The following is a 27,247-nucleotide window of genomic DNA, read 5'->3' as shown; positions in this document are numbered from 1 at the left end:
ATATTTGGAATGTGTCAGTATCATACCTCAATTCTATACATCATCAGAAATAACTCCCACTATTTCAGTGGGTCTAAATCACAAGTGAGTGTGCATAGAATTGCATCCTTAGCTTTGTATACAAACGTTTTGAGATTCTGGGAATTTCAACAATTATGTAAGTTTCCTGTATAGTTCTTAATTTTCCAGATTTCCATGCAATTTTGTATGTCTGCTATATATTTTGCCCATCTGTCTCTTCTTCATGCATTTGAATGCCTTTTGTGATATGGTTGCCAAACTTAGTGTGACAGTTCCCAAAGTGGAGAAGACAGTTTTTGTCTATGTTTGATTGACATTGTGTACCATTATGAATTAAGATGGTGGACTGAAATGTTCCAAACTGCACCAATTTTGATGCCTCTGGAGTTAGCATGGCCTATTTGACTTGACAGTTGCTAAGATCGATGAGTGGGTTTTTGGCCTATGTTTGGACAGGCACCATTTTGAATCAAGATGGTGGACTGATCCGTTCTAAACAGCACTGATTTGGATGCCTCTGAATATATTGTCACCCAATTTGGCAAGACTGTTACTAAGATCAGGAAGCAGCACTTGGTTTACTTTTAGAAATGGTTGGACCCCATTTGAATCAAGATGGCAGAACAAACTGTTCCAAACCATGCTGATTTGGATGCCAATGAAGATATTTTTCCTGTGTTTCATGTGACATCATCCAGTTTCGTCTGACAGTTACAAACTGCACCAATTTGGATGCTTCTGACAATATTGGTGCCCAATTTGGAATGATGGCTCCCAGGAGGAGGTTTTGGTCTATGTTTGGAAACCGTCAGGCACTGTTTTTGAATTACTGGTTAGTACCTATGTATGAACTAAAATTGGAACTTCGCTCATATACATGATTTTTTCTTAGGCGATTGAACATTTTCATTGAACTAAATCTTTCCATGTTAAAAACACTTCCAAAATATGATCCACATGTATCATTTAAGATGCCCCATATAATTCTTTCAAAATCAATCAATCAATTATTGTGTGTTCATATGCTTTTTTTTTTTGGTCATATGCTTTTTGGGGGATCTAAAGGCCTTCTTGATTTTGAAAGAAACAACACTCATATACTTATTCAGTGACTTTAATTTTTGAAAGCGAGTGGCTAACCCCTAAGATGCTATAGCCTAATATGGCTGACTCGTACAAGGATTCTGAAAGGTAATAAAATTATTACATGACTTGATCTTTACAATATTTTCAACATTTATATCTGCCGGTACATGTGTATAACTTGATTTTTCTCATCACCGCCCTGCCCAGGAAGTGTGTGAGAGATGTAGGTAGACTAAGGACTAAGACACAGTGATGACTAGCTAGACATGAAATATTGTTTGCACAGCTGTATCTTGGAAATGACCAAATCGTCAAACAACTTACTGGGGGGAAGTGAACAGAGACTCTTATTATGTTCAACCATGAAATTGCTGAACAGTGCTTGTCCTGTTATAAAGTCATTGCATATGTTGCTAGGTCAAAACCCTTACCCTTATTTTCCTATTGCGTTCAGAAATAATTGATACTTAGCTCTCTTATCGTAAAGCAACTGTTTCATGGAAGAAATAAATTTCTATTCCAGTGATGCATTGTAATTGTAACATTACCATCAAATTATTATATTAAAATCACACTAGTTTTGACATAAGATCAAGAACAATCTGTCCCACCTGATTGCATTTTGTAGTTGTTGAAATAGGACCTCAATGCAGTAATTAAATCATGAGCATCAAAAAAGCTTTAATATTTAGTAAAAAAAAAAGGATGATAAAATGTTGTTAATTTATGGCACTAACTTATTCAAAATCACAGCTATTATTTTACTTGCAAGTATTTAACACTTGCTTGTAGAACAGATGTCTTAGGATTTAATGCATGTCTCAAGTATTAAGTTTTGATGAATGAAATTTGTCTTTGACCTAAAAATATAGTTAAGATGCTTTATTCAGCACACATGCAAATCTGAATTCCATAAACTGGTTATAGGTGCAACAGCTTTCTCACTTCTTAAGACTGTATATCATTGTTGGTAATCACAGTACACTTATTATGCGAAGCACCTTTGTGTAATGCTTGTGGTGTGCCTTTTCTCACCGCTGATATAGCTATCTCATCATATGGGGCAACATTACACTCTTCCAGGAGGGGTCTGATGCTGATATGGAAATAGCACCTACTTGATTCTAGGCCACCAACCTTGACGATAGCTGAGTGGTAGACAATATTCCCTGCATGAATAAGGCCCCCAAAATTTTAGTTCATTGGAGATCAGGTTGGAAGGGTGAGACCATGTCTGTCTAGAAGGGCCAGTACAGTTGGACTCTGTATGAGGTGCAGCATCAGAATTCATAATCTTGGGGCAGTGGCTGGGAATCTAGGAGGTTCTACTGCTGATTATTACACAGGGCCCTGCTTTTCCAGGGCTCCCCTGAACCCTCCTGTTTAATTTACTACAGTGCCCTGGAGTATCTGTTGTAGTGCCAGCCATAATGCTCTGGAGTGATGCTGTGTTGGGCACTCCAGATAGTTGGATGATATCTAAATGATGGCTCTGAAATACCAGCACTCATGAGGGCAGCCTGCTGCCAAGTAAGGCCTTGCTGGTGGGGGCATTAGGCCAAAGGCCCTCTTAAGCCTGGAATCGGACCTGCTTGGTATAATGTTCTTGCATACTAACCATGTCCACTTGGTTTCAGGTGTGTGTATCTCATGAGGCAAAGTAGAGCCAAGAAAGTTCAGATAGTATTGACCAAAAGTATGATAAATGTATTTGTGATTTTTTGATCCTCATACTGGGATCAGGAAAGCTTATTTCCCCTTTTAATGCTGATAATCTGTGACAAACTCACAGGGTGTTGGAATTAATAATGGATTCATGTCAGCAAATTTGGTTTGGCAGGGGTTTTTTTCTATGGGGTGGATGGGAAAATAGCATTGGGCAGTTTCCTACTTCTGTGGATTTGAACACTTTTTGAATAGTCTTGTGGTTATTTGTGTTGCTTGGACATCCTTCTGTTGTGCATTTGCTGCATATTGCTCTATATTTGTAGCATATCTTCTCCAGCTGGTGCCCTCCAGATGTTTTTGACTACAACTTCTGTCACCCCTGATCATAGGCCATGATGGCAGTGGCTGATGGGAATTATGGCCTATAACATATGGAGGGCACCAGGTTGAGGAAAGTTGACATAGTTTAATTAATGTTGAACTGAAATTTGGATTGCTTACTCCACAAAACTATAGAAGCACATTCTTGATAAGGCAAACTATACACTTGGTGTGAATATAACCACTGTGTGAAGAGGGTCTTCTGCCTTTAATGTGGCATTTGCTCTTTGAAGCAAGCAACCATCACATTTTGCATCATCCCATTCCTCTTGACAAAGGATGCTACCAAACATTTAAGATTACGTCAACTAGTCCGTGTTCTGTTTTCAGTGGATATTTTCAAATTTGAAAGCATTGTTTGAGAGATTTCTTTAATATGTCAGAAGGGTTTCTGGTATCAAATATGAAGAAAACATGCCAAATTTTTCTTTATTATATTTTACATAATGGCCATTCATTATATAATGCTCAGACCATATTCTTTTATTTTCTTGTAGTTCTTTGTATCAAAGTTTACTTTTATTCCAAAGATTCCAACTTTTTTCATATTGTGGGTTCTGTTTTAATAGTTTGCTGTTTAGCATGAAGACCAAGTTACTTCAAGTGGAAATCACTTACTTTTTTTAGCAAATCAGCAGTTCTAGTACCCAGAGGCCCAAGCTTTAGGTTGAATAACAGCATTTGTGACTGTGTGGTAAATTCAGCTATATTTGTGAGGTTCACCTGAAGACCAGCATTAAAAGACTTACATAATACTAAGTAGTATTATCATTGAACCACAATTATATCATTTTAAAAGTGAAAATAAGTACTGAACATGCATAAAAATATGCTGTTATTTGTATAGTCAAGTGTCATGCATGCCTTTGTATGGGACTGGTGTTTGCATGGTGTTCTGGCTGAAGAATTAAGACTTTAAAACAGAATTGAGAAATGACAATGAAACCTGCATGAATTGAGCTCATATGTTGTGACGAAAGTGAGCATGGTACAAGGAATGAGAAAACTACATAGGCCAGGTGCAGACAAACTTAACATTGCTGACCTCTTAACCATATTTAGCAGGGACTGGGCAATGGGTTTGAGCCTTCATTTTCTTCATTCGTTATTGTTTCTGCATAAATTCTACTACTGTAGTCAGTATTAGCACTGCTGAAAGTTAGTTTGAAACTAGGCTTTAAAGGTACCGTATGTGGCTTTAAGGTGAATATGTGTGAGAACAAATTAGTGGACTACTCCTTCAACGAAGCTAAATAATTTTATACAAGAATTTTGATTCTGTTTCCCTCCATATTCATCTAAGTGTTCAAATCTCTGTTGATCAGTTTGTGAAACATTTTGCTTAAATTATTCAGTCTAATATAGATTTCCCTTTATTTCATTTATACAGAAAAATAATTCTTTCTTCCTTTCACACATTTTTTGTTTGTTTTTGTTTTAGGTCTCGATGATTGTCTGCAGCAGTATATCAAGAATTTTGAGAGAGAAAAGATTGGTGGAGATCAGTTGCTACGTATCACTCATCAAGAACTGGAGGATCTAGGGGTTACTCGAATTGGTCATCAAGAACTCATCTTAGAAGCAGTTGACTTGCTCTGTGCATTGGTAAATGTCTTTGTGATAGATTGTTGGGTGGCAAGAAAGACAATTTTTGTCAGGATTTTTTTTATTTTTTGCAGTTTGAATGCCACAAATGTTCTTTAAATTACTACATCAATCTAGAATCCTCCACTTTTAATCACATCAGTTTCGATGTGCCTGTTTCTTACAGTATTACAGAACTGAATTTTAATTGAGGAGGCTAGTCAGCATGATGAGAATTGATCTGTGTTATCTCTCAAAATTCGGTGTTATTGCCAGTGCTGTTTAACAGAACTCTGAGCACGTGTTTTGCATTTTCAAGAGTTGCACTAGAACCTGCAGTTGCCTTAAGAGAAAATTGGTTTTGTATAGAGTTTATTTTGGGGACTTTTCAAGACTGCTTATGATTACATCATGTTTAGAAAAAACATTTTACTAGTACCCAGAGTCTATCAATTACTTCACATGTCTTTGAACATGTTTTTGAACTGAGCCTGCAGTTAAAAACAAATTATGTATTTGAATACCTAGTTAAAATTAAAAGGGAGAGGTAAGGGGTGAGGCAGCGGAGAGACAAGCTATGGGAGCTGTTCTGCTGCGGGTGGCTCTGCGCCGCAAGTTTGGGGGCGAGATTCTGAGGCAGCCGGGCGGCTCCGCCCTCCTGTGGGATTGGTGTAGGGCCATAGAGAGGCCCACCCAGTGTACACTGCTTACACCACAAGGTGCCCAATGCCTGGTTTGTTGTGCTGGGCTCCTTACGTTTCCTGTTTTCTTTTCCTGAGCAAAGGTCAACAACTTTGGGAAAACTTTCCTTAAAAAAAATCAATAACCTTGGGGTCCCCCCCCTAAAAAAAGGTCGGCAACTCTGGGCAACCTGGGGGGTGGGTACTGGGCAGATCTTTGCATCCTGGTGCTGCATATGCTTAAGACAGCCCTGGTTGCATTTGAGGTCTAACTGGTAGGTAATAAATTCAAGGGACTTAAGAGTTTATGTTACATTTATGCAAACAATAGGAGAGGAGTATGGAATATGGAGCGGGACGCGGGTGGCGCTGTGGGTTAAACCACTGTGCCACTTGGGCTTGCCGATCGAAAGGTCGGCGGTTCGAATCCCTGCAACAGAGTGAGCTCCTATTGTTCGATCCCGGCTCCTGCCAACCTAACAGTTTAAAAGCACACAGTTCAAGTAAATAAATTGGTACCACTCTGTTGGGAAGGTAAACGGTGTTGCCGTGCACTGCTCTGGTTTTGCCAGAAGTGGCTTAGTCATGTTGGCCACATGACCCAGAAAAACTGTCTGCAGAAGCGGACAAACGTCGGCTCCCTCAGCCTTTAGAGCACGGTGAGCGCCGCAACCCCAGAGTCGTTCACAACTGGACTTAATTGTCAGGGGTCCCTTTACCTTTTTATGGAATATGGAGCAAAAAGTAACAAAAGTCTGGCCACTTTGGGATGTTTCCCCCCTGAAAGGCTGGGTTGTTGTTGTTGGCACTCATCTGTCTTGAGAGACAGTGGAGTGTACCTTCTGGGGGTGAAGTTAAACTGCTGCATTAGCAGCACCAAAGTGTCCTCCCCGGTGACCAGATTCCCCCCCATTCAGCCTTGCTGGTGTGGTCCAAAGGAAAGCAGAGCAATGTGTTTGGCACCAGCTTGGCTGTAAGAGTTGCCAGAAGAAAGTGTACAAGGTGCTATCCAAATGTCTTAGGGTCTCCACTCCATATTTGTGTAGAGTTTAGTACTTAGCCTTTTCTTCTCCTGAAGATATCCTGCAAATCAGTGGAGGGTTAGGGTTAGGGGTTAGTGACACTAGGGTTAGTGACACTGTTAAACTAGGATATTAAAAAAAAACCTGGCTTTCATAACACCCGAGCTTCATAGCTCTTGGATTTTTAACTTTTTCTCCTTCTGTTATAAGAGCAGAAATAGCAGCAGCACTCAGCTAATTGCTTCTGTAGATTTTATATATTAGGCTTCCTGAGTCCTACTCCCTGCTGTTGCTTTGCTTCTTAGATGTTTATAATAAAAACTATTGTGCTTTAAAAATCTATTCTCATCCTTTGTACTTTTAGTAAAAGCAACATGCATATTATACTTACAAAATGTCACATTGCTCATGGCCTTTTCACATTTGCCTCAAAGTTATACCTGCACGAAAGTAAAAGAATTATTCTGATCTCAACAATAGATAGTTTCATAGTTACCTGAGAATCTAGTAAAAAAAATATTAATTTTATAGGAGATCTACAGAAGTTGGATAAATTGGCATTGCAGTCCATTCCATAGATTGTGGAAAGAATTAAGTAAAGTAGCCACATCATCACCTTGCTGTTTTAATTATTTTAAAAGCCACAAGTGAACATGAACATGTATTTGTTCCCTTGAACAGACACTGTGGATAGAAACTGCATTCATACGTTCAAGGATCTAACAACATTGTACACAGCTTGAGCTTTTAATACAGAAAAAACCAGAAGTGACAGTAGTAATAATATGCCTTCTTACTGATTTGGAACATAGCCTTCAGTTTCTAGTCAGTATCTTAGTCAGTGAATCTATGTATCCTTAGCAGAATGCAGACCAGAATATAAATCATAGGTTAAAAAATGAATGATGCAGCAGCAGGTGATGGCTAGTTTTCCTAGCCCACTTGTACAACAGCTGAATCTGTTTCGATTCTTGCACTTGTGAAAGATGATGTGCAATTGCTTACATAAGAGCTTACATTTCAAGTTTGTTGGTCACATTTTCATAAGCATACATCCACACTATAATAGTGTGAGAGGAGAGAAAGAGAGAAATCAAACCTTAGTTGCATCAGGTTTTTCTATTGTAATACTACTAAAGCTTCTGTTTCTAGCTTTTCCTCAGATTACGTTTATAAGTATATGCATATGTAAGGAGATTTCTTGAAGAACCTTAGACTTGATTGCCATGACATGTTTTGGATCCTGAACATAACAGTTTTATTACATTCTGCGTTGAAGCCCCAAGCTAAGAGTGCAGTTATACCTTTTCTAAATAAGTAAAGAATGTCTTCCAGTCACTTGGTGGTCTGGACAATAAGAAAAAGGGTTTGGAAGGAACTGCATCAGGGAATAGGATCAATAGTCTTTTCTTAAAAGAAAGATTTGTCATACACAGCTGGAGTAGTGCCACATTGCTAACCTCTAAGAAGCTTCTTTGAAAGGTTTCCACATAAGAAGTGCCAATTCAGAGTGGCCATGTTAATTTGTTATAGCAAAATTCCAAGAGCACTGTGGAATCTTACTTATGTATAAATTCTGGCATGAACTTTCGTAGAGAAAAGTTTGCTTCTTCAGCAGCATGATGTGACTGCAAAAGCATTCAACGAAGGCCTAGGGCAGGGGTGGCTAACCTTTTTTGACTGTATTTGCTGTTCGCCAACCCTCTGAGAGCTGCATGTTAGTGACCAAAGTGAAAGTGAGCACTGCCAAAAATTAGTGTGTCTACCCTGAACCCACTGGCATGCACTGCTAGCAGATATGCATTCAAACATGCCACACATACAGCACATGCTCCAGGGGGAACGGCTGTAGCTCAGTGGTAGAGCATCTATCTTTCATGCAGAAAGTCCCTGGCATCTCCAGGTTGGGCTAGGAATGCCCCGTGCTTCAAACCGTGGAGAGCTGCTGCTAGTCAACATAGAAAACACTGAGCTAGATAGAACAGTGGTCTAATTCAGTATAAGACTATGTTCTCTCCCATCCCTTTCTCTCTCACACAACCCCCCCCCCCCATAGCATACGTTCTCTTTGTCTGTCTTTGTCTCTCACATTCACACACAACAAACTCATCCCCACTTCAGCATTGAGCTTGATTTGACTCATTCTCCAACAAGCCCAGCCATCCTATGGGGAGGAGAGTCTATTTCATTGGCAATAGCACTCCAGTTGTGGAGCCGTCTATTGCCATTCAGCTGCTGCCTACTTAGACTGCCCGGGTTCTGAATTGGTTGTGCATGTAATGCATGGGGAAACATGGCCATGTCCTTTATAATATTTAACAGATGGATTGGTGATTACAATTTTAATTATATTTCACCTTTGGCGCTTTTTTTTGTTTTTTGCTTTTTGTATTTTAAACCATTGTGACCTGCCTCAAGATCACTGGGGTGTTTGGGGTTTTTTTGTGGTGGTTGTTGTTGTTTGTTCTTTTAATCTTTATTTTAGATCATGTTATGCTTTATTTTGAAATTGGTTGCAGATTTTTAATGTTTTATTTATTGCTTATGATAACTTTTGCTATGTTGTAGTTAGTTCTTTTCATGTTGTAAGCTGCCTTGAGCATGGTTTGAACTGTGGAAAGGTGGCATGCGAAGAAAATTATATATGTATTTATGTATGTATGTAATAGGATTAAAGGTGGCATGTAAACAGTTCAAACTGTTTTTACTCAGAGAGAATTTTAATTGACTGTGGTAATTAATGGGCCTGGCAACCATTCGATAGTTATGATTTCACTCCCAATTAATGGACCTGGCTCCCAGTACATTTCTAAGCACAATTCAAAGTGTTGGTGCTGACCTTTAAAGCCCTAAATGGCCTCGGCCCAGTATACCTGAAGGAGTGTCTTCACCCCCATCATTCTGCTAGACACTGAGGTCCAGCTCTGAGGGCCTTCTGGTGGTTCCCTCACTGTGAGATGTGAGGTTACAGGGAACCAGGCAGAGGGCTGATTTGTTATTTTAAAGGCATAGTTTCCTGGGTAAAGAGACCTAGCATAACAATACATTATGTGGCATAAAGTGGAATGATAAGATGGAGACACTTTATTGTTATGGATTATTTAAAGGCTTCTTATTTTCTCTCACATAATCCGATAATATTTTTTATTAGTTTTCAGTTACAATCCAATAGTAGCCTCATTATAGCAGTACCAATTTATAATACAATTATTAATACCAATCGTTCGAGTACTGAATTATATAATTTAGATAAGGTGGCCCCCTACGTGCTAGAATTGATGGCTTGATTATTTGCTTCATTTCTGAATTCCAGAATCTTATTAATTTCCATTACATTCTGGTCATAATAGCAATCCCTTATACAACAACTGCCATATTAATAACTTCTATTCGTGTTGACACATTAAATGATTTATTTTTTTAAAAAAATTCTCACATGATCAGTCATCCACTTGCCATCTTGCTCAAGGGTAAGTTTCTCAGGCTTTTAATCAAAAACAAGGCTCAGCAACACATATTGCCTGATCTGAGCTCTCACTTGTGCTGAAGTCTGGAGAAAGAAACAGCAGAAGTCTTCCCCACTGTTTTTCTCCTGTCCCCATTTCACAGCAGAATTTTGTGCATCCCCGAAACTAATTTATGGGTCCCTGCACAGCTACTGAGGACTGTGAAAGACTTAAGCAGGAAACCCAACCATTCTATCAAGTTGGTAGGCCACCCCCCCGCCAAAACTTGCTAGATGTGAGGTGTTATAATTCTTTTGAGCTGTCTGTATTTGTGAAAATTTATTAGTATTGGCTAAAGAAGCATCAGAAAGGCACCTATTTTGATACTGATGCCTGAGCGGAGATTTTGGAATGTTTCTATCGGAATTGAGAGCTAAAGCATAATGTCTCGTCATTAACTGTCAACTGTCACATCAACTGTCATGCATCTACCAACATTCTATTTCTCCTAAAGTTACTGTAACTAATAACACAAGGTAGTGGGGGCAGAAGTGACACAAGGTTTATTTCTGGGATTAATAAGCCAATAAATGGTTCCTAGCCCTGATGGGTTTGTTTTACCTCTACTATTTACCTCCACTGTGTCTCTGAATACCAGCTGCCAAGAGTCCTACAGATGGTAACGGTGTTGTTTTGCTCAAAGCCTGCTTGTGGGTTTCCTCAGAAGCATATGTTTGGTCTCTGTGAGAAGTGGACATTGGACTAGATGGGTCCACTGATCCAGCAGGGCTGTTTTTTGTTCATAATAGCTATAGCCTAGACTCCCTTTTGCCAGGTTAATCGGAATAAATTGTGAGCCCATATAATGAAGACATACTCCCAGAGAGACACAATTCTTTTCTTCTGCCATTTTTTGGCAACCTTAACTTTCATTTTCTTGGACAGAGATCTTATAGTCAAATAGCAAGTTTTGTGGATAATAATTGCTATCATATATTATAGCTAATAAATTTGTACTTACAAAATAAGTTCCTTTTATAGTGTATGTTTAAATGATTTGGCAATCCCATTTTCCCTTCCTTAGTTTAAAAATGAGCTGTGTACATGCTGGGGGGGGTGTCCTTGTGCAAAAGAGGTAATGGTTCAGAGCCCAGTTGAGCACCAGTGTTTCAACTCAGCATTTTGTTGCAAGCATTAACTTTCTTTCTTAAAATGCCACCTTTATTGTAATTTGTTAAATAAATATTTAAAGTAAATCAAATAAGACAAAACCACAATTTAAAACTCCACAAAGCATAACACACGTGAGTTGGGATTTAACTAAGTCGTACTCAGAGTATGCCTGTTAAAATCAGTGGATCTAACTTAGTCATTTTCAAAAATTTAAATGGATCGGCTGTGAGTGAAACCTAATTGAATGCCACCCATTAAAGTTATTGTTTGTAAGGGTTGTTCCACACATGTGAGGAGTGTCTACCTTGGATTGTGCTCCATTTAGTCAAACCATCTATTCAAACAAATGAGCTAGCTCACATGTGCACCGTGCAAGCCACAACTGCATCTGGATTAAGATGATTTAGTGTAGGTAGGTATTATGTAACAATAGCAAAAAAAAAAAAGTTTTTAAAAAGTTGGTTTTCTTAACTAAGTACATTTTAAGGATAAGCTTCACAGCATATTGAAAGCTTTTCCTAGAAATATCCACACATTGATAAAAACTACTCAAAGGAAGGTAAGAGTTAAGACAGTACTGCATCATCTGCAGCCCACATGGACATGGTTATACAACATGAATATGTTGGTTATAAATGAGTATGGCCATACTTGTTGCTGTAAAGATGTGGCTTTTGGCTTCAGGCTTGGAGGACTTTAAAAATGTTAGCCCCTGGCAAGAGGAGGGCCATCTCTTATGCATTTAATAGATATAGTTTAGTCTACATGAGATTCAAGATTCAGTTTCCTGTATTGACAGAGTAGTTCATTTCTTATGTCACACAGATGAAAGTGGGTCTATAGAGAGGTTAAATTGATTAAAGGCTTAAAATTGCTTTACAGGATATCAGAAAAGTACACTTGTTTGCCTAGAAACAACCCGATTGCCCCGAGTCTGTGTCAATATTTTTTGGAAACAAAGCATGCAAGGACTTTTTAAAGCAGTTTGCCATGTATGCTTAGATTTTAACCATCCTTGGGGTTTTTTAGTGCTTTCTATAAAGATGAAGAACTAACTGTTTTCCCAATTTCTTTTAAATGCAGAACTATGGACTGGAAACTGAAAACCTAAAGACACTTTCTCACAAGCTAAATGCGTCTGCCAAAAACCTTCAGAACTTTATCACTGGAAGAAGGAGAAGTGGTCACTATGATGGCAGAACCAGCAGAAAATTACCAAATGATTTCCTTACCTCAGTGGTGGATCTGATTGGAGCAGCAAAAAGTCTCCTGGCTTGGCTAGACAGGTAATTTCAGGACTTTCATGGATGACCATTTTAGTCATGCACATTCACCTACATGTTCATATGCTGTTTGTTAGAACTCTATATTATAAAGTTATACCTACAAGTTGAAGTTACCTGCTTAAAAAAAAAGAACTATCACAATATTCGGTCTGGATCTGCAAGTGTGGTAGAAACTGTCAGAACACAAGTTTTCTCTCCTGAAGAGAAATCCTCAGAATGCAAAGAAAGTATGTTGAAACAACTTCTGCCATATTTGGAATATATGTCTTCACCCATTAGGAAGGAGCAAAATAATGACAGCTCTTGGTACTTTGTTTCTTATTATTTGTTTCATTGAAACATTTGTATTTTTATTTCACTGAAACATGTATCTTATTTTTTAGTTTGAAAATCCACATTCCCCCAAATTAAATAAAAAATATTAAAGCTACAAAGATAGGCCATCCAGAAAACCCCCAAATGCAAAGGAATGATAGCCTTTTGGGCCAACTGCCTAAAATATGGAACTTCAGCACACAAGACTATAGCTACCTGCTGCATTCCAAGGCACACCTAGATGTTCTTCCAAGGAAGAACTGGCAGTGTAGGTAGGGCTCATATGAAGGGCTAACTAGGTATAAAGGCAAATTTGTTACATGCGATTCCATTTTATTTTCATTAGGACGAGAAATCATGGTGAGAGGGGTTAACCCTTTCTTCCCTTGCCATGATCCTGATGAAAATTGGCTCCACAATCTACTATTAGCCCAGAAAGAAAAGCTTCATTGGTACCATTGTTTGTGTTCTCTGAAGTGAAATTCTGAACCACATATCCATGGTAGCTATTAAATGTAAAAATGGGAAAAGAAGCAAAGGTATATTCAAGGTGGGTCTTCATATTTATTTGGCTCAGAGTATTAAAGATGTAAATATTGCCAGTTTGAATTATCCCCTGAAACCAATTGAGAGCTAAGATAATGATATGATTGGGGTAATAGGCTCCAAGCACCCAACTCCAGTTAACATCCTGTTTACAACATGTTACAGAAATCCTATATGGATGTGATCCAGGCATGGATTACTCTGCCTGCTCATTCTTCTTTCATTTAAATATGGCCTCAATATTTAGTGGGGAAGTCTTCAAGGAAAGAGTAGATGAATTTGGAAGTGAATCACATTCCTGTTTATTGTGTGCGCTTCTGCTTACCATTAGGCCTACTATTAGAAAGACCTGCATCTCTGTGTCTTTCTTTATCTCTCCAGAGATGAACTTCCAAATGAAGTCTCAGTCTTCTCTATTGCTTTTCTTGAAGACTCAGTAACTTTATACTGCATATTAGTAGTGCTAATTAATCATTTTGGTTAGTGCTGACCTGTCTTTATCCCATACTTAACAACATTTTGCCACTGTAGGGACACACATGTAACAGAGCATTGCCCAAGCTTGCTATCCCATTGTTAAAGGATCTATACAGCTATATGCTGTATCAATTTACTCTTCAATACCCTGCAGTTTTTCAGAAGATAATAGGATATTTGATCTACAATATGTTATCAGGAGCCCAATACTGTAGTTTAGCAGCTGCAGTGTTTGGAATAGTAGGTTGTGCACTGCATGGTACCTTACTAATCATGTGTGTGAATCTTAAAATACGACAATGCAAGAAACTCAAAATAACAACATTTTAACAAGATACCAAAGGGCAAAAATGAAAGTGATTTACCATGGACAGTAACGTTATCCATCTTGTGTACCTACTATTGTGGAAGAAAGTTGTTTTAGAAGCTGTGGTTGCTAACTGTTCTTATATATCCTGTTCTTTCCTCCTTCTCATGCCAATTAATACTGCTTTCTTTTTGCATAATTGGCTTCAGTGGTCTCATTTTTGTCTTCATGCTTCCCCCAATCTAAAACCCTAAAGCCTCCAAAGCTAATGCGCTGTGGAGTATGTTAAGAATGAGATGAATATTTATAAGGTTCTCTTTTTTTTTACTTGCTTTCTTTAGGACCACTTTACTCTTTCCTGGTCCACCTGTTGAAACAGCCATTTCAGTGCAGTATTTAAATCTGCTCCATTTGGCAGCAGCATTACACCTCGCCCTTCCTTCAACTCACTGGTTTCCTCTGAGATTTCTGTTATTTTTTCCATCTTTCCATGCTTTTAGTGTTGAATACAAGTGAGGGGAGATGGCAGGAGAATATTTTTACAAATGCTTCATATTTCCATGTGAAACAAATTTAAAGGGTGAGAAGAGAACCACGTAACCTGAAGAATAGGACCAGGAATTTCTCAAAGAAATGTCTTTTTAAAAATATCATTGAGATAGAAAGTCTTGAGCAAGCTTAACATACAATTCTTTATAGTTTGGAAGTCATGTATGAAAGGGTTTAAAATAATCTGGCTTAGAATTTCACTCCACATGATTCCTTTTGTAGCTATCCTCTGCTGTGTCATTTTATAGAAAAGTACTCATGAGAACCCCAGAACCAAACACTGTTTACCTGATTGTCTGAGATAAATCTTTTTTCCCATTTTCCCTTATTCTAGTAGAGCATGCTAAAAAGCTCAAAAGGCAAACAACTGTGGTAGTTTATAATATAGATAATGGTGAAGATTAAAGTGCTTTGAATGGAAGTTACAAGTCAGAATGGGGTAGAATTGTCATTAGTGCTGTAGAAAAATCCAGAAGGAGACATAACTGATGATGGCTGGGAAATGTGCTACGTTTCTGGCATGTGTTGTGGTTAATATTGTGCCCATGCTAAAATGTTCATGTTCATTTTCTCTCTTCTCCTCTGTTTTCAAAAGAGGTTTTGCAGAAGTACAAAAAGGCTTTTGAACACTCCCCACCTAGAACAAGCCAATGAATGTGCTGAGTGACCTTGAAATGCTCTATGACAGTTTGGGAGTGGGGGAAGAAACATAGGATAATGGAATGGGGCACCACAGAGGTGGGCATACAGTGCAACAGTGAAGAGGAACATTGGGCACTGCATTAGTATGCAGCAGGTTCCAGTTACAGGTGTAGAATGCACTTGGGCTGACAAATCTAAAGGAAAATCTCTACTCAGTCACAAAGTTTGCTGGGTGGCCTTGAGAAGTCAATGTCTGTAACCTTAATCAAAAGGGGCACTACAGAGGGGGAGGGATAGGGTTATCACATGTACACATCTGATTTTTATATGGGTAGTAAAAGTAAAAAATAACAAATGAGTCCCTCAGGTTCAAGGATCATAAGCAGAAAGATTCACTCTTAGTAGAAGTTGTGTAATTAAAATTTCCAATGTCCCTTTATATGAAGAAAAAACCATTTCTTTCATTTAAGGTCAATCATAGTGCTGTGTTTCATAGTGCAGCCTAAATCAGTTCAATAAATGATGCAACATTCCTGCCTTGGGATGTAAATAATGTTGTATTAGAGTAGCAAAGAATAGCATGAGAGAAATTTGCATCTGCACAAATGTTGTCTTTTTTTCTCTTTGGGGACCAATGTGTTTCTTCTTTTCTGGTTGTTAACCGGTTTTGCCTAGTGGTTAGAGGGTATGGTCAATCTTCTCCCTTCAAATTTAGTTGCAGCTACAGGGTAGAAGATATTTTTTCTCTTTCAATGTTCTCCAAAATACACAAATATTGTAGATAGCCATTTTTATCCATTTGGAAAACTTCAAAAGCCATAGGATGTTAATACCCTTATTACGTTCTGACAATTCAAAATGTCATAGAACCCTATGAATATAAAACACTTCAAAGGAATAAGTTTCAGCAATGGCTACATGTAATGATCTTGTACTGTAACTGCTTTCAAAGCAGTGTATTATAGGCATAGGGAAACTCGGCCCTTCAGATGTTTTGGGACTACAACTCCCATCATCCCTAGCTAACAGGACCAGTGGTCAGGGATGATGGGAATTGTAGTCTCAAAACATTTGGAGGGCTGAGTTTCCCTATGCCTGGTGTGTTATATATAACTGTAGCATATTTGTTTTTCATAAATGCTATTGTTGAAGTCATCTGTGTATACTTAGTACTTAAAGAGAAACCATGATTTCATTTTATTAAACTTTTTCATTTTTTCAGATCACCTTTTGCTGCTGTGACAGATTATTCTGTAACAAGGAACAATGTCATACAGCTCTGTCTTGAATTAACAACTATTGTACAGCAGGTATGAGGTCACCTTCATATCTTGTTTAATTATATTTTAAAAGAAGCATTCTGTGTAATATTGTAAACAGAGGTTTCCTCTACAGTCAAACCATTTTTATTTGCTTAACAATTAAGATATCTACAGTGCCAATTCCTGCCTGGTAATTTTAGAATACTTCATTTTATGTTCATTTCCTTGTAGGGAGAGGAGAGGAAGAATGTGTCAGGAAATTTTGTATTCTTTGGAATTCTTACTTAATATTAAGTAATTCATTTCCAGTATCTTAGAGATGTTTCATTTACCACTTTGTGAGAAATTATTTAGAAGGCAGGATATACATTTATTAAATAAAAATCTAATCCCCCTCCCCAATATAGAACAGTATCCTGTTTTTATGGCTATTCACCTATAACAGTATAACAAGGCAATTTATTAATTTGCACATTTGACTTTTCTGGAGTGGAAGGAATTAATATTCACTGTTGATCTATTTATTAAAGAATATAAAGAAGGAACAGTATCACCAGGCAGTTTAACACTAACATATGAACATATTAGTTTACAAGTGAGTGGGACCAAAGTGGAGAAAAATCAGCCATAATGATCATAGCTGTCTCCCATCTGTATTTTATTATAATTTAGTCAGTGTCTCATTTTTACTCATGTCCCTTTGGCATGTTTGAAAGATTGCTTCTGCACGTGCAAAGTTGGCCCCTACTTATTTGAGATAAGTTACCTACAAGTAATGTTGATTTAATTGAACATGCATTTATTATAATACAAATAGCCTGGACAGGCTGTGGCTGGACAGAGAGTGAGATTCAGTTAGTGCAAGTAGTGCTTTCTTATGCAGCTAGCGTTCTTGTTCATCCCCCTGTTGCAGCCCCTTGCACATTCCTGCACACAATCTGCTCTGGAAGGTTGGGGGACATTCTGGAGCAGATTTTGGGGGCATGCCAGTGGTGGGAGAAGGAAACTGGAAGTCCCATTGTGCAGGCAGATTTCCATTGCATAGCATAATACCAATAATTGTCTTGTAAATTTTGTGTATTTTTCATTATACAATTTAAATTAAATACCCATGTTTTATTGTTTACATTTAGAAGTGTTGTGATGCTAACTGGGGACTATCATACTTCATCAAAATTTATAGTTAATATTGAAGGTATCACATACCTGTTTTTAGTTCATAGCATTTGAGATTTATGACAGAATTTATCTGAAGGACTACTTTTAGAAGATCACTTTGACTGCATGGAGATTATATAAAATTAAATAATGGCAGGGATTATGCAATTGTTCTTATATTCATTCTTATGTTTGAAGGCATGTATAAAATGTATTGGGTCTGCTGCATGGATCTCTCGGTTTAATTATTACTTGTTCACTGTGCTTGAGAAATATGGTGGTTTGGGGCTTCTTGGACACATTTACTTTATAGTTGCATTTTGACAAAATGTATTAAGGTTTTAGAGCTGCCATACTTATTTCAATTATAGTCCTATATAAATAAGTTCAATAAATTATTGTTAGTTAAATACATTTTATAAGTCTTTCCCTACAATTCATATTATACATATATATAGAAGCCATTTTGGCAAGATAGCAGTAATAATAATAATACCCACACATGAAAGTTCCTACTGATGTCTGCACATAATTTCTTCAACACATTTGATATAATTCCAATAACAGAAATCTTTATGTGAATAATTGTGTACTGCACAGGGGATCATGTGTTTTGAAGCCATCTCCTGAACTATGCTCCTTTCTATGTAAAAATGTCAGTGAAACATTCCATTCAGGCTGGTACTTAATATGGGTACTTAGGAAAGCATGGATTGTCTCTTCTTGACGTGTTCACCTGATAAAATAGTGCTGCAGCTTCCTAACATACCTTAAGATGTATGCAGGGAGATGTATGCAGGGAGGGAGGGAGAGAGATTTCTACATTAGGTCTTTTCTTCACATCCAAATGCTTCCAAGGCTTCCTTTTGGAATCTAATCACAAAGCCCATGTTGATTCCACACTCTTGCAGATAGGTGTTGAAAGCCTCATCTACTTTTTGTTGATTAGGGGTTTCAGAACAGCAGAGTGGTAAAATGTTATTTTTATTCGTATTGCTCCCATAAGCCCCTTGCTCATACTGCTTCAGGTGGAGGAAAAGGTCTTTGTGTTTTCTGTTTCTATATATATATTTGAAAAGCAGCATGTACAAAAATCTGATTGGTTTCCACATTGCTATAAGCATTGTGCATAGAACTGGTTGTCCTAAGTCTATCTCCCTGGCAACAAGAGCCTTTTCTTTTCACAAGTTATATAATAAATTATATGTATAGTCAAGGTCTTTTCATAAGTTAAAAGTTTAATTTTTTAAAATTCCATTTGTAGAAAAGAGAGAGGCTTCCAGTCGCTTTTCCTGTGGTTTAAAGATCACATTTATTTGTCTTAATGCTTATTAGTGCCTTCTCATACTTCAACAGTGAAAGAATATTGCCCTGGGAGACAGCTGTGTGGGCATCTTCACCTACTTGCTAGACATTTCAGCTGACATTTATGTAGATAATGCAATAGGCTTCCATCTTTAAGTTTAGTGTAGGTGTGAGTGCCTTCAGTTATTTCCCGCATATTCACCTCATTTCATTAGGAGAAAGATATATGAAAATTACTGTAATGCATTTCTGTACAGTTTCTCACAAGTTTGTTGCATTTCAAATACTATGGTGGTGGTAGAATTCACATGGGACAAGCAAGAAACAAGGAGTGAGGAACTAAGTAGGTAGGTCCTGGAATAACTAGATAGGTAGGATAATAATAATTTATATTTATATGCCGCCAGCCATTCTGGGTAACTTCTAACAAATTAAAACATCAAACACAGGAAAACATTAAACATTAAAACCTTCCCTATACAGGGCTGCCTTCAGATGTATTCTAAAAGTCATATAGTTTATTTCCTTGACATATTACAGGCAGGCATTCCACAGGGTGGGCATGACTACTGAGGAGGCCCTCTGCCTGGATTCCTGTAACCTCAATTCTCTCAATGAGGAAGCTGCCAGAAGGCACTTAAAGCTGGATCTCAGTGTCCAGGTTGAACGATGGGAGTGGAGACGCTCCTTCAGGTATTCCGGGCCAAAGCCATGTAGGGCTTTAAAGATCAGCACCAACACTTTGAATTGAGCTCAGAAGCATACTTGGGAGCTGTCAGGGAACTGCCATCTGAGACGCAGGAGGTGAAAGGGCTCACGGAGGGTGAGAGAGATCATTCAGCTGAGGAGGGGACCAGCAGGGGGAGAAGTGGAGTTCCAAGGGAAAGTGAGTCGGAGGGAGGGCTCAGAGACACTTCGAGCGAAAACAGTGGGGAGGTTTCAAGACCTCCTGTAGGGACACCCACTCCTCGCCGGAAACTGTCACGCCGAGAGTCCAGAAGACGCGTTTCCGTTAAGGAGCTTTTATGCTGGAAGAAGTTCCGTAAACGCCCACTGTCCGATTCAACGAGCGACTGATGGAGCCATGCTTAAGGAGCTCCGTCAGAGACAGAGGTTTGTGGACTTAGCCAAACTCTGAGGGACTAGGATTTTACGCACAAGCAGCTCACCATCCCATCACAGCAATCGGACAGTCCCTGAAAGCAGCTTGTGCAGAGAGGCATCATGAGCAACCCAGCCGGAGCCGGGGGAGCAGGAGGAGCTGGAGAGGGTCCAAGCCTGGAAGAAAGGTACAGGGTGTTGGAGCTCCAGCTAGCGCTGCAAACGGCGAGGCTAGAGGAAAGGAGGGCGCAGGATGCAGATAAGACAAAAGGCGCCCCACTAGCAAGAAAGATGCCAGGATTGGTGCAGAAGTTTGGGGGGGACCCCAGGAACTATCAAGCCTTTAGGACAGAGATGCAGTATGCTCTCGAGCTGCAGTTTAACGACTTTCCCGACGAGGCATCGCGAGTGGCGTTTGTGATTGGCCATCTCGAAGGGGGGGCGAGAGACTGGGTTAGACCCCTGATGGCAGGGAATAGTGAAATGCTGAAGGACACGAGGAAGTTTTTTCGCGCCATGGATTTGATGTTTTCCAGCGAGATTGAACAGGGACTGGTGCGCAGACAATTGATGGCTTGCAAACAGGGGAGCCGATCGGTTCGTGAGTACTGGACTGAGTTTACAATGTTGATACATAAATTGGGATGGGACCTATCGGCGGAACCCATTCAAATGCTCTTTGAAGAAGGGCTTTCTTCGGCGGTGAAAGACGAACTTTCCCGGGCGCCCAGGGCGGAGTCTATGGACCAGCTGACCAAATCAGCGCTGACCATTGGAGCGCGCCAGGAGGCAAGAGCCTTGGAGAAGCGGGAGGGGAAAGGAGAGCGTTGGAGGGATTTCCGCATTCCAGAGATTCCAGAGCCAAGTTTCCCGCCAGGAGAGCCGATGGAAGTTGGAACAGCGCGCGCGCGCGCAGTTTCAAATCCCAGTGAAGGGAAGAAGAAGGAGGGAAAGAGCGCCAAGAAATGTTATCTCTGCCAGCAGCCAGGTCACTTTGCCAGAGTCTGCCCGCAAAGAAAGGAATGGCAAGGGATGGCGGGAGCTGTTGGGGGGAAGGAGGAGGGAGTCCAGGAGCCAGTAAAAGCCAACGCCTGGCTGCCACTGTCGGGGCACTGCAGCCAGGCCAAGGAGCAGTAAAAGTGCCCACTCCGGAACCTCCAAGACCAGCCCTAGTAATAGAGGTGTTGCTAGAGCTGGCCAACGGATACCCATTAAAGACAAAGGCGCTGTTGGACTCAGGCAGCTCCTGTAATTTTATGAGTAAGGAGTTTGCAGCTGAACACCAGATACAGACACTCCCTTTAAGCAACCCCCTGCAGGTGACCACGATCGATGGGAGGGAGCTGTTGGGAGGAGAAGTTAGCCTACAGACCGTCCCAATGGTTATGAGGGTGGCCAGGCACACCGAAAGGATAGCGTTCAATGTGGCCACCCTGGGAGGGGCTCCCGTCATTTTGGGAATGAGCTGGCTAGCGTTGCATGACCCGCTAGTGGGCTGGCATCAGAGAGTGGTCTCCTTTGGGTCAGCACATTGCCTGGAACATTGCAGAGAGGGAAAGGTGCCAGAAGGGGCAAAAGCCTTTCTAGCAGGGACGGAAGTGGCAGACAAAGGGAAGGTGCCCAAACAATACGCTGATCTGAGCAAGGTCTTCAGCGAAAGGGAAGCAGATAAACTACCACCGCATAGAGACTTTGACTGCCAAATTAACCTGGTCCCTGGGGCCCAGCTCCCCGTGGGCAAGCTGTACGCCATGTCAGACAGGGAAATGCAGGAGTTAAGGGAGTTTATTGATAAAAACCTGAAGAGGGGCTTCATCAGAGAGTCCAGAGCGGTGGGGGGGAGCCCAGTGTTTTTTGTGGACAAAAAAAACACGGATAAACCCCGGCTTGTAGTGGACTACCGGCGGCTAAATGCCGTGTCAGAACCAGTGACTTTCCCCATGCCCAGGATTGATGACATTTTGACCAGGGTGAGGAAGGGAAAGATATTCACGAAATTGGACCTGAGAGGGGCATACAACCTGATACGAATAAAGAAAGGGGATGAATGGAAAACCACCATGTTCACCCCTTTGGGGGCTTTTGAATATCTCGTTATGCCATTCGGATTGCAATCAGGCTCCGCCTGTTTTCAATCGCTCATGAACCATGTCCTGGGACCTTTGCTCTACAAGAATTGCATGGCCTTCCTCGATGACGTGCTGATATATTCAGAGAATGAGGAGCAGCATGTAAAGGATGTCAGGGAAGTGCTGAGCCAGCTGCAAGCAAACCAGCTGTGGGTGAAATTGGAGAAGTGTCAGTTTCACACCAAGGAGGTGGAATTCCTGGGGTACCGCTTATCAGACAAGGGATTAGCCATGGATCCAGGCAAGGTCCAGGCGGTGCTGGAATGGAAGACACCGAAAACGAAAAAGGATGTGCAAAGGTTCTTAGGGTTTGGGAACTTTTACCGTAAATTCATCAAGAACTTTGCCCACTTAACGGCTCCCATCACGGACTGTCTAAGCAGCAAGAAGAAATTCGTTTGGACGGCGGAGGCGGAGCAAGCATTTGAGGAATTGAAAAGGGCATTCGCTTCGGAAGAACAGCTCCTGCATGTGGATTTACAAAAACCCATGAGAGTGGAAACTGATGCCTCAGACCGGGCGGTGGGGGCGGTGCTGCTTCAGCCAGGGAGCAATAAGTCGGAATGGAGACCGTGTGCCTTCTTTTCGCGTAAACTGAACAAATCCGAGAGGAACTACACCGTATATGACCGAGAACTACTCGCCATTCACGAAGCGTTCCGGAGATGGAGACACTTACTAATTGGCGCACAGCATAAGGTGCAAGTGTGTACGGACCACAAGAATTTGGAGTATTGGAGAACGGCACGAGTGCTCAACCAACGACAAGTGAGATGGGCCCAGGAGTTCTCCAAATTCCATTTTGAAATCTGCTATGTGCCAGGTCCAGAAAACATCAGAGCGGACGCTCTCTCTCGCAAACCTGAATATTTGGAGGGGGAGGGAGCGCCTGAAGAGAGACATATTATCCCAGAGGACCACTGGGTGTGTGGGGCGGCCTGGGTGGGGCAAAGAGAACTGGTAGAGGGAACGGTAAATGATGAATACGCCCAGGATAAGCTCAGAGGTTTAAGGAGAGAGGGAGAAGACCCCGGAGGTTTTGAAGAAAGAAACGGGGCATTGTATTACAAAGGGGCTCTATATATACCCGAAGGGGAATTGAGGGGGAGAGTACTCAAACAGCTGCACGACAATCCCACAGCGGGGCATTTTGGGCAACACAAGACCATGTGGTTGGTGACCAGGGAGTTTTGGTGGCCCAAGGTGAGGGAGGATGTACGGGAGTATGTGAGAAGGTGTGACCAATGCCAGAGAGCCAAAGGAGAAAGGCGGGCACCAGCGGGGTTATTAGAACCGTTACCCACACCAGAACGACCGTGGGAGGCGGTATCGATAGATTTTATGACTGATCTGCCTAAATCCCAGGGGAAAACCGCCATACTAGTCGTAGTAGACCTGTTAACTAAGATGGGTCACTTTGTAGCTTGCTCACATGCAGTCACGGCGGAAGAGACAGTGAAATTGTTTGTAGAACATATTTTTAGGCTGCATGGCGCCCCCTTGAGGGTGGTCTCCGACAGAGGGAAACAGTTCACGTCCAGATTCTGGAGGAAACTTATGAGCTTGTTGCACGTAGAGGTCAACTTTTCAACTGCCAGGCACCCTGAGACCAATGGGCAGGCGGAGAGGGCAAACGGTATCCTCCAACAATACCTGAGGTGTTATGTCAATGACAGAGAGAACGATTGGGTCGAAAAGTTGGCGCTAGCGGAATTTGCTTACAATAATGCAGAGAATGTGTCCACCGGGATGAGCCCCTTTTTGGCTAATTATGGGTACCACCCCAGGGCGTTTCCAGGGGGAGGAGGGGAGAGATGGAGTGTCCCGGCCGCTGAACATTTTGTAGAAGAAATGGAAGCGATCCATCGTCAACTCCAACTCAACTTAGAAAGGGCCAAAGAAGAATATAAGAGGCAGGCAGACAAGAGCAGAAGGGAAGGTGAAACCATTAGGGTGGGGAGTCAGGTCTGGCTATCAACCCAAGGGTTGCCGTTCAAGGGGGGTTGCAAGAAATTGAGACCCAAAAGATTGGGACCATTTGAGGTCATCCAACAGGTCAACCCGGTGGCTTTCAGACTCCGGTTACCGAACCACATGAAACTGCACCCAGTATTCCACAGGTCATTACTGTCACCATATAGGGGGGAAGGTGAAGGGGTATCCACACGGGGGCCAGCCATAGAAGAAAGGGAAAGCAGCAACCATGTGGCGGAAATCATCGACTCCAGGTGGAAGGGTAATCAGGTGGAGTATTTGGTCGCGTGGGAAGGGGAACCGGAGTCGGAAAACACCTGGGTGACGGCAGAGGAGGTCCGTGACGAGATCTTGATCGAAACGTTCCACCAAAGGTTCCCCAGGAAACCTCAGCCAGTAGCGAGGTTCCGGAGGGAGTACTTTGGCACCACCGACGATGAGGAGGAACTGGAAGGATTCAGGGAATCGGAGTTGGAAGGAGGAACAGACTCCGATGAGGAGGAGTACTTGGAAACCGGAAACAGCAAGAGGTGGAGGGAAGTGTTCGAAACTTCGGAAGATGAGGGAGGTTCCTTCAGGGGTTTTGCTCCCTCGCCTCCCGCAGAGGAGGGGAGGGAAGGGGGTGAAGGGGGCCCTGGAGGGGAGGTGGATGTCAGGGAACTGCCATCTGAGACGCAGGAGGTGAAAGGGCTCACGGAGGGTGAGAGAGATCATTCAGCTGAGGAGGGGACCAGCAGGGGGAGAAGTGGAGTTCCAAGGGAAAGTGAGTCGGAGGGAGGGCTCAGAGACACTTCGAGCGAAAACAGTGGGGAGGTTTCAAGACCTCCTGTAGGGACACCCACTCCTCGCCGGAAACTGTCACGCCGAGAGTCCAGAAGACGCGTTTCCGTTAAGGAGCTTTTATGCTGGAAGAAGTTCCGTAAACGCCCACTGTCCGATTCAACGAGCGACTGATGGAGCCATGCTTAAGGAGCTCCGTCAGAGACAGAGGTTTGTGGACTTAGCCAAACTCTGAGGGACTAGGATTTTACGCACAAGCAGCTCACCATCCCATCACAGGAGCCAATGTAAATCTTTTAGGATTGATGTTATATGGTCCTGGCAGCCACTCCCAGTCACCAGTCTGGCAGCCACATTCTGGATTAGTTGTAGTTTCCAAGTCACCTTCAAAGAAAGCCCCACATAGAGCGCACTGCTGTAGTCCAAGTGGAAAATAACCAGAGCATGTACCACTCTGGCAAGACAGGGTGCAGGCAGGTAGGGTATCAGCTGGTGTACCAGATGAAGCTGGATAAATTTAGTTGTTTGGAAGCTTTGGATAGCTAAATGGATGTGATGCACTGGCAGAGGAAGAGGAGTGGGGGGGAGCGCACCGCCCCCGGCAGCGCAATCCAGGTGGGGTGCCATCACAGCTGCGCCCCCTGCCCACGCTGGGTGCCACGCCTCTGCAGGCAGCATGCCACACCCCCAGGACGCATGCCACACCCCTGTGGGCAGCGTGCCCCACCCCTGGGACACGTGCCAGCTCCGCCCCCGCCTGCTCTCTACCCCCTCCCCCGGTGCCGGAGAATGAAGTTCCGCCACTGATGTGATGTAGATATATATTTGCAAGACTCAGAAGGAGACTGAGCCATATGATAAAATGGGTATACTGTGATTTTGCTTTGATCCATTATTTAATGGAAATTGACTTCCTGGTGCAGATCTTTGCATGCTCTCCCCAAAACCATACAGCAGGGGTTCCCAAACTGGTAATCTGTGGTATGTCTTTAAAAGTACAATAAAAAAATCATATAACATGTAGCACAGCTCATGGCAGTTGCTACAACAGAGAGAATAAACATTATCCCTCTGAATATGGTCGTATTATTCCAGTGCCTTCTCAGTGACTCAAGCTTTGTGGAACTGAAGACATGTGCCACTTTTGCCTTAGTGGATGATAGATTATCCTCTAGCTGGATATTTTGAGGAAACAATAGTAACTTGCTGTTTGCAAACATAATCTATATTTGTACTGTATTGGTGAAAAAGGATCTAGTCTAGTGGACTGTGCATGGGTGCTTTAGATGTGTCTACAGTTGTGCATGGCTGATGTTGTTGTTAAGTAGAGCATGCTGTCATAAATTTAGAAAAACAATACAGCAATTTTACCTGGTGGCTGCATGAAACATTGGATATGCCAATATTTTCTTATTTTTTCCATTTTCCTTTACGGTGAGGATTATTTTAACTGTAAACCTTAAAAATATGGAGAATTTATATTTTCTAGTTGTATGCATATATGGATTTATGTTTCAAGACAGCTCTTCGAGTTTAAGATTGTGAACTTGTTTGTTCACATTTCTAGGGCATATTTTTGTTTCTATTGAATTAAAATAAACAAATAATAGGATTAAATTTGCTTATTTATTTTTGGCACTGAGGAATGTATTTAAGTGTGTGTTTATATGTGTACGCGTGCTTGCATTAGTTATTTCATTTATTATTATTATTTTTGAAACTATACTATATTGATTTTCCGGTATAATAATTAAGGAGACAACAATAACATTAGAACAACTCACCCTGCTTTCCAAAGTAGAGACAGTGTTAAAGAATAGGGTTTTTTATTTTCATTGTATGTTCCAACCATAATACTGTACATAGAAAGATTACTTTTAAAAGATAAAAATAAGAACAAGGCTAGGATTCTTAAAACAGCCAAAGACAGCAAAACCTATTGAGCTCATTGTTGAAATAGACCACAATCCTGTACACACTTGGGAGTAAGTTTCACTGAGCTGAGCGGGATGTACTTCTGAGCAATGTGCATAGGATTGTGCTGTTAATTGGTAATGCTATCAGTACTTTTTTTTCTAGAAAAACAGGTGCCAGTACTCACCATGAAGTTGTAACAGTGAGTGCCACACTTTTTAACAGTAACAAAAAGAGATGCTAGTACTGTGTATCATTCAGTACCCCCCCAAAAAGTACTGGTTATCAGTAATAATGTGAAAAACTGTTTAGAAATAGGACAAAGTTACATTCAACTTGGCAGCTATTTGCATTTTTTAAACAAGACTTTAATAAAAATGATTTGTAGAAATGTGAGTCCTTAATCTTCATGCTGTACCATTTCCTACTGATTTTAAAGTA

The 27,247-nt window shown here is 41.1% G+C and overlaps 1 protein-coding gene across 13 annotated transcripts in view; it reads left to right on the top strand.

Moving 5' to 3' along the window:
* CNKSR2 (connector enhancer of kinase suppressor of Ras 2) overlaps positions 1 to 27,247 on the top strand; it is a 237,459-nt gene that overhangs the window by 107,936 nt on the left and 102,276 nt on the right. For all 13 annotated transcript variants that reach the window (XR_008330258.1, XR_008330259.1, XM_053387071.1 and 10 more), the window contains 3 exons: positions 4,598 to 4,761; positions 12,145 to 12,347; positions 16,406 to 16,493. Coding sequence is in view for 11 of the 13 variants with exons in the window: in XM_053387071.1 (XP_053243046.1) it covers positions 4,598 to 4,761; positions 12,145 to 12,347; positions 16,406 to 16,493 (455 nt within the window). In the remaining 2 variants the exon portion in view is untranslated. The remainder of the gene's footprint in view (positions 1 to 4,597; positions 4,762 to 12,144; positions 12,348 to 16,405; positions 16,494 to 27,247) is intronic.

Source organism: Podarcis raffonei, chromosome 4 (assembly GCF_027172205.1).
Source record: "Podarcis raffonei isolate rPodRaf1 chromosome 4, rPodRaf1.pri, whole genome shotgun sequence".
In the NCBI taxonomy this organism is placed as follows: Eukaryota; Metazoa; Chordata; class Lepidosauria; order Squamata; family Lacertidae; genus Podarcis; species Podarcis raffonei.
Note: the sequence above shows the minus strand (reverse complement) of the source record. Positions and strands in the feature narration are given on the sequence as shown.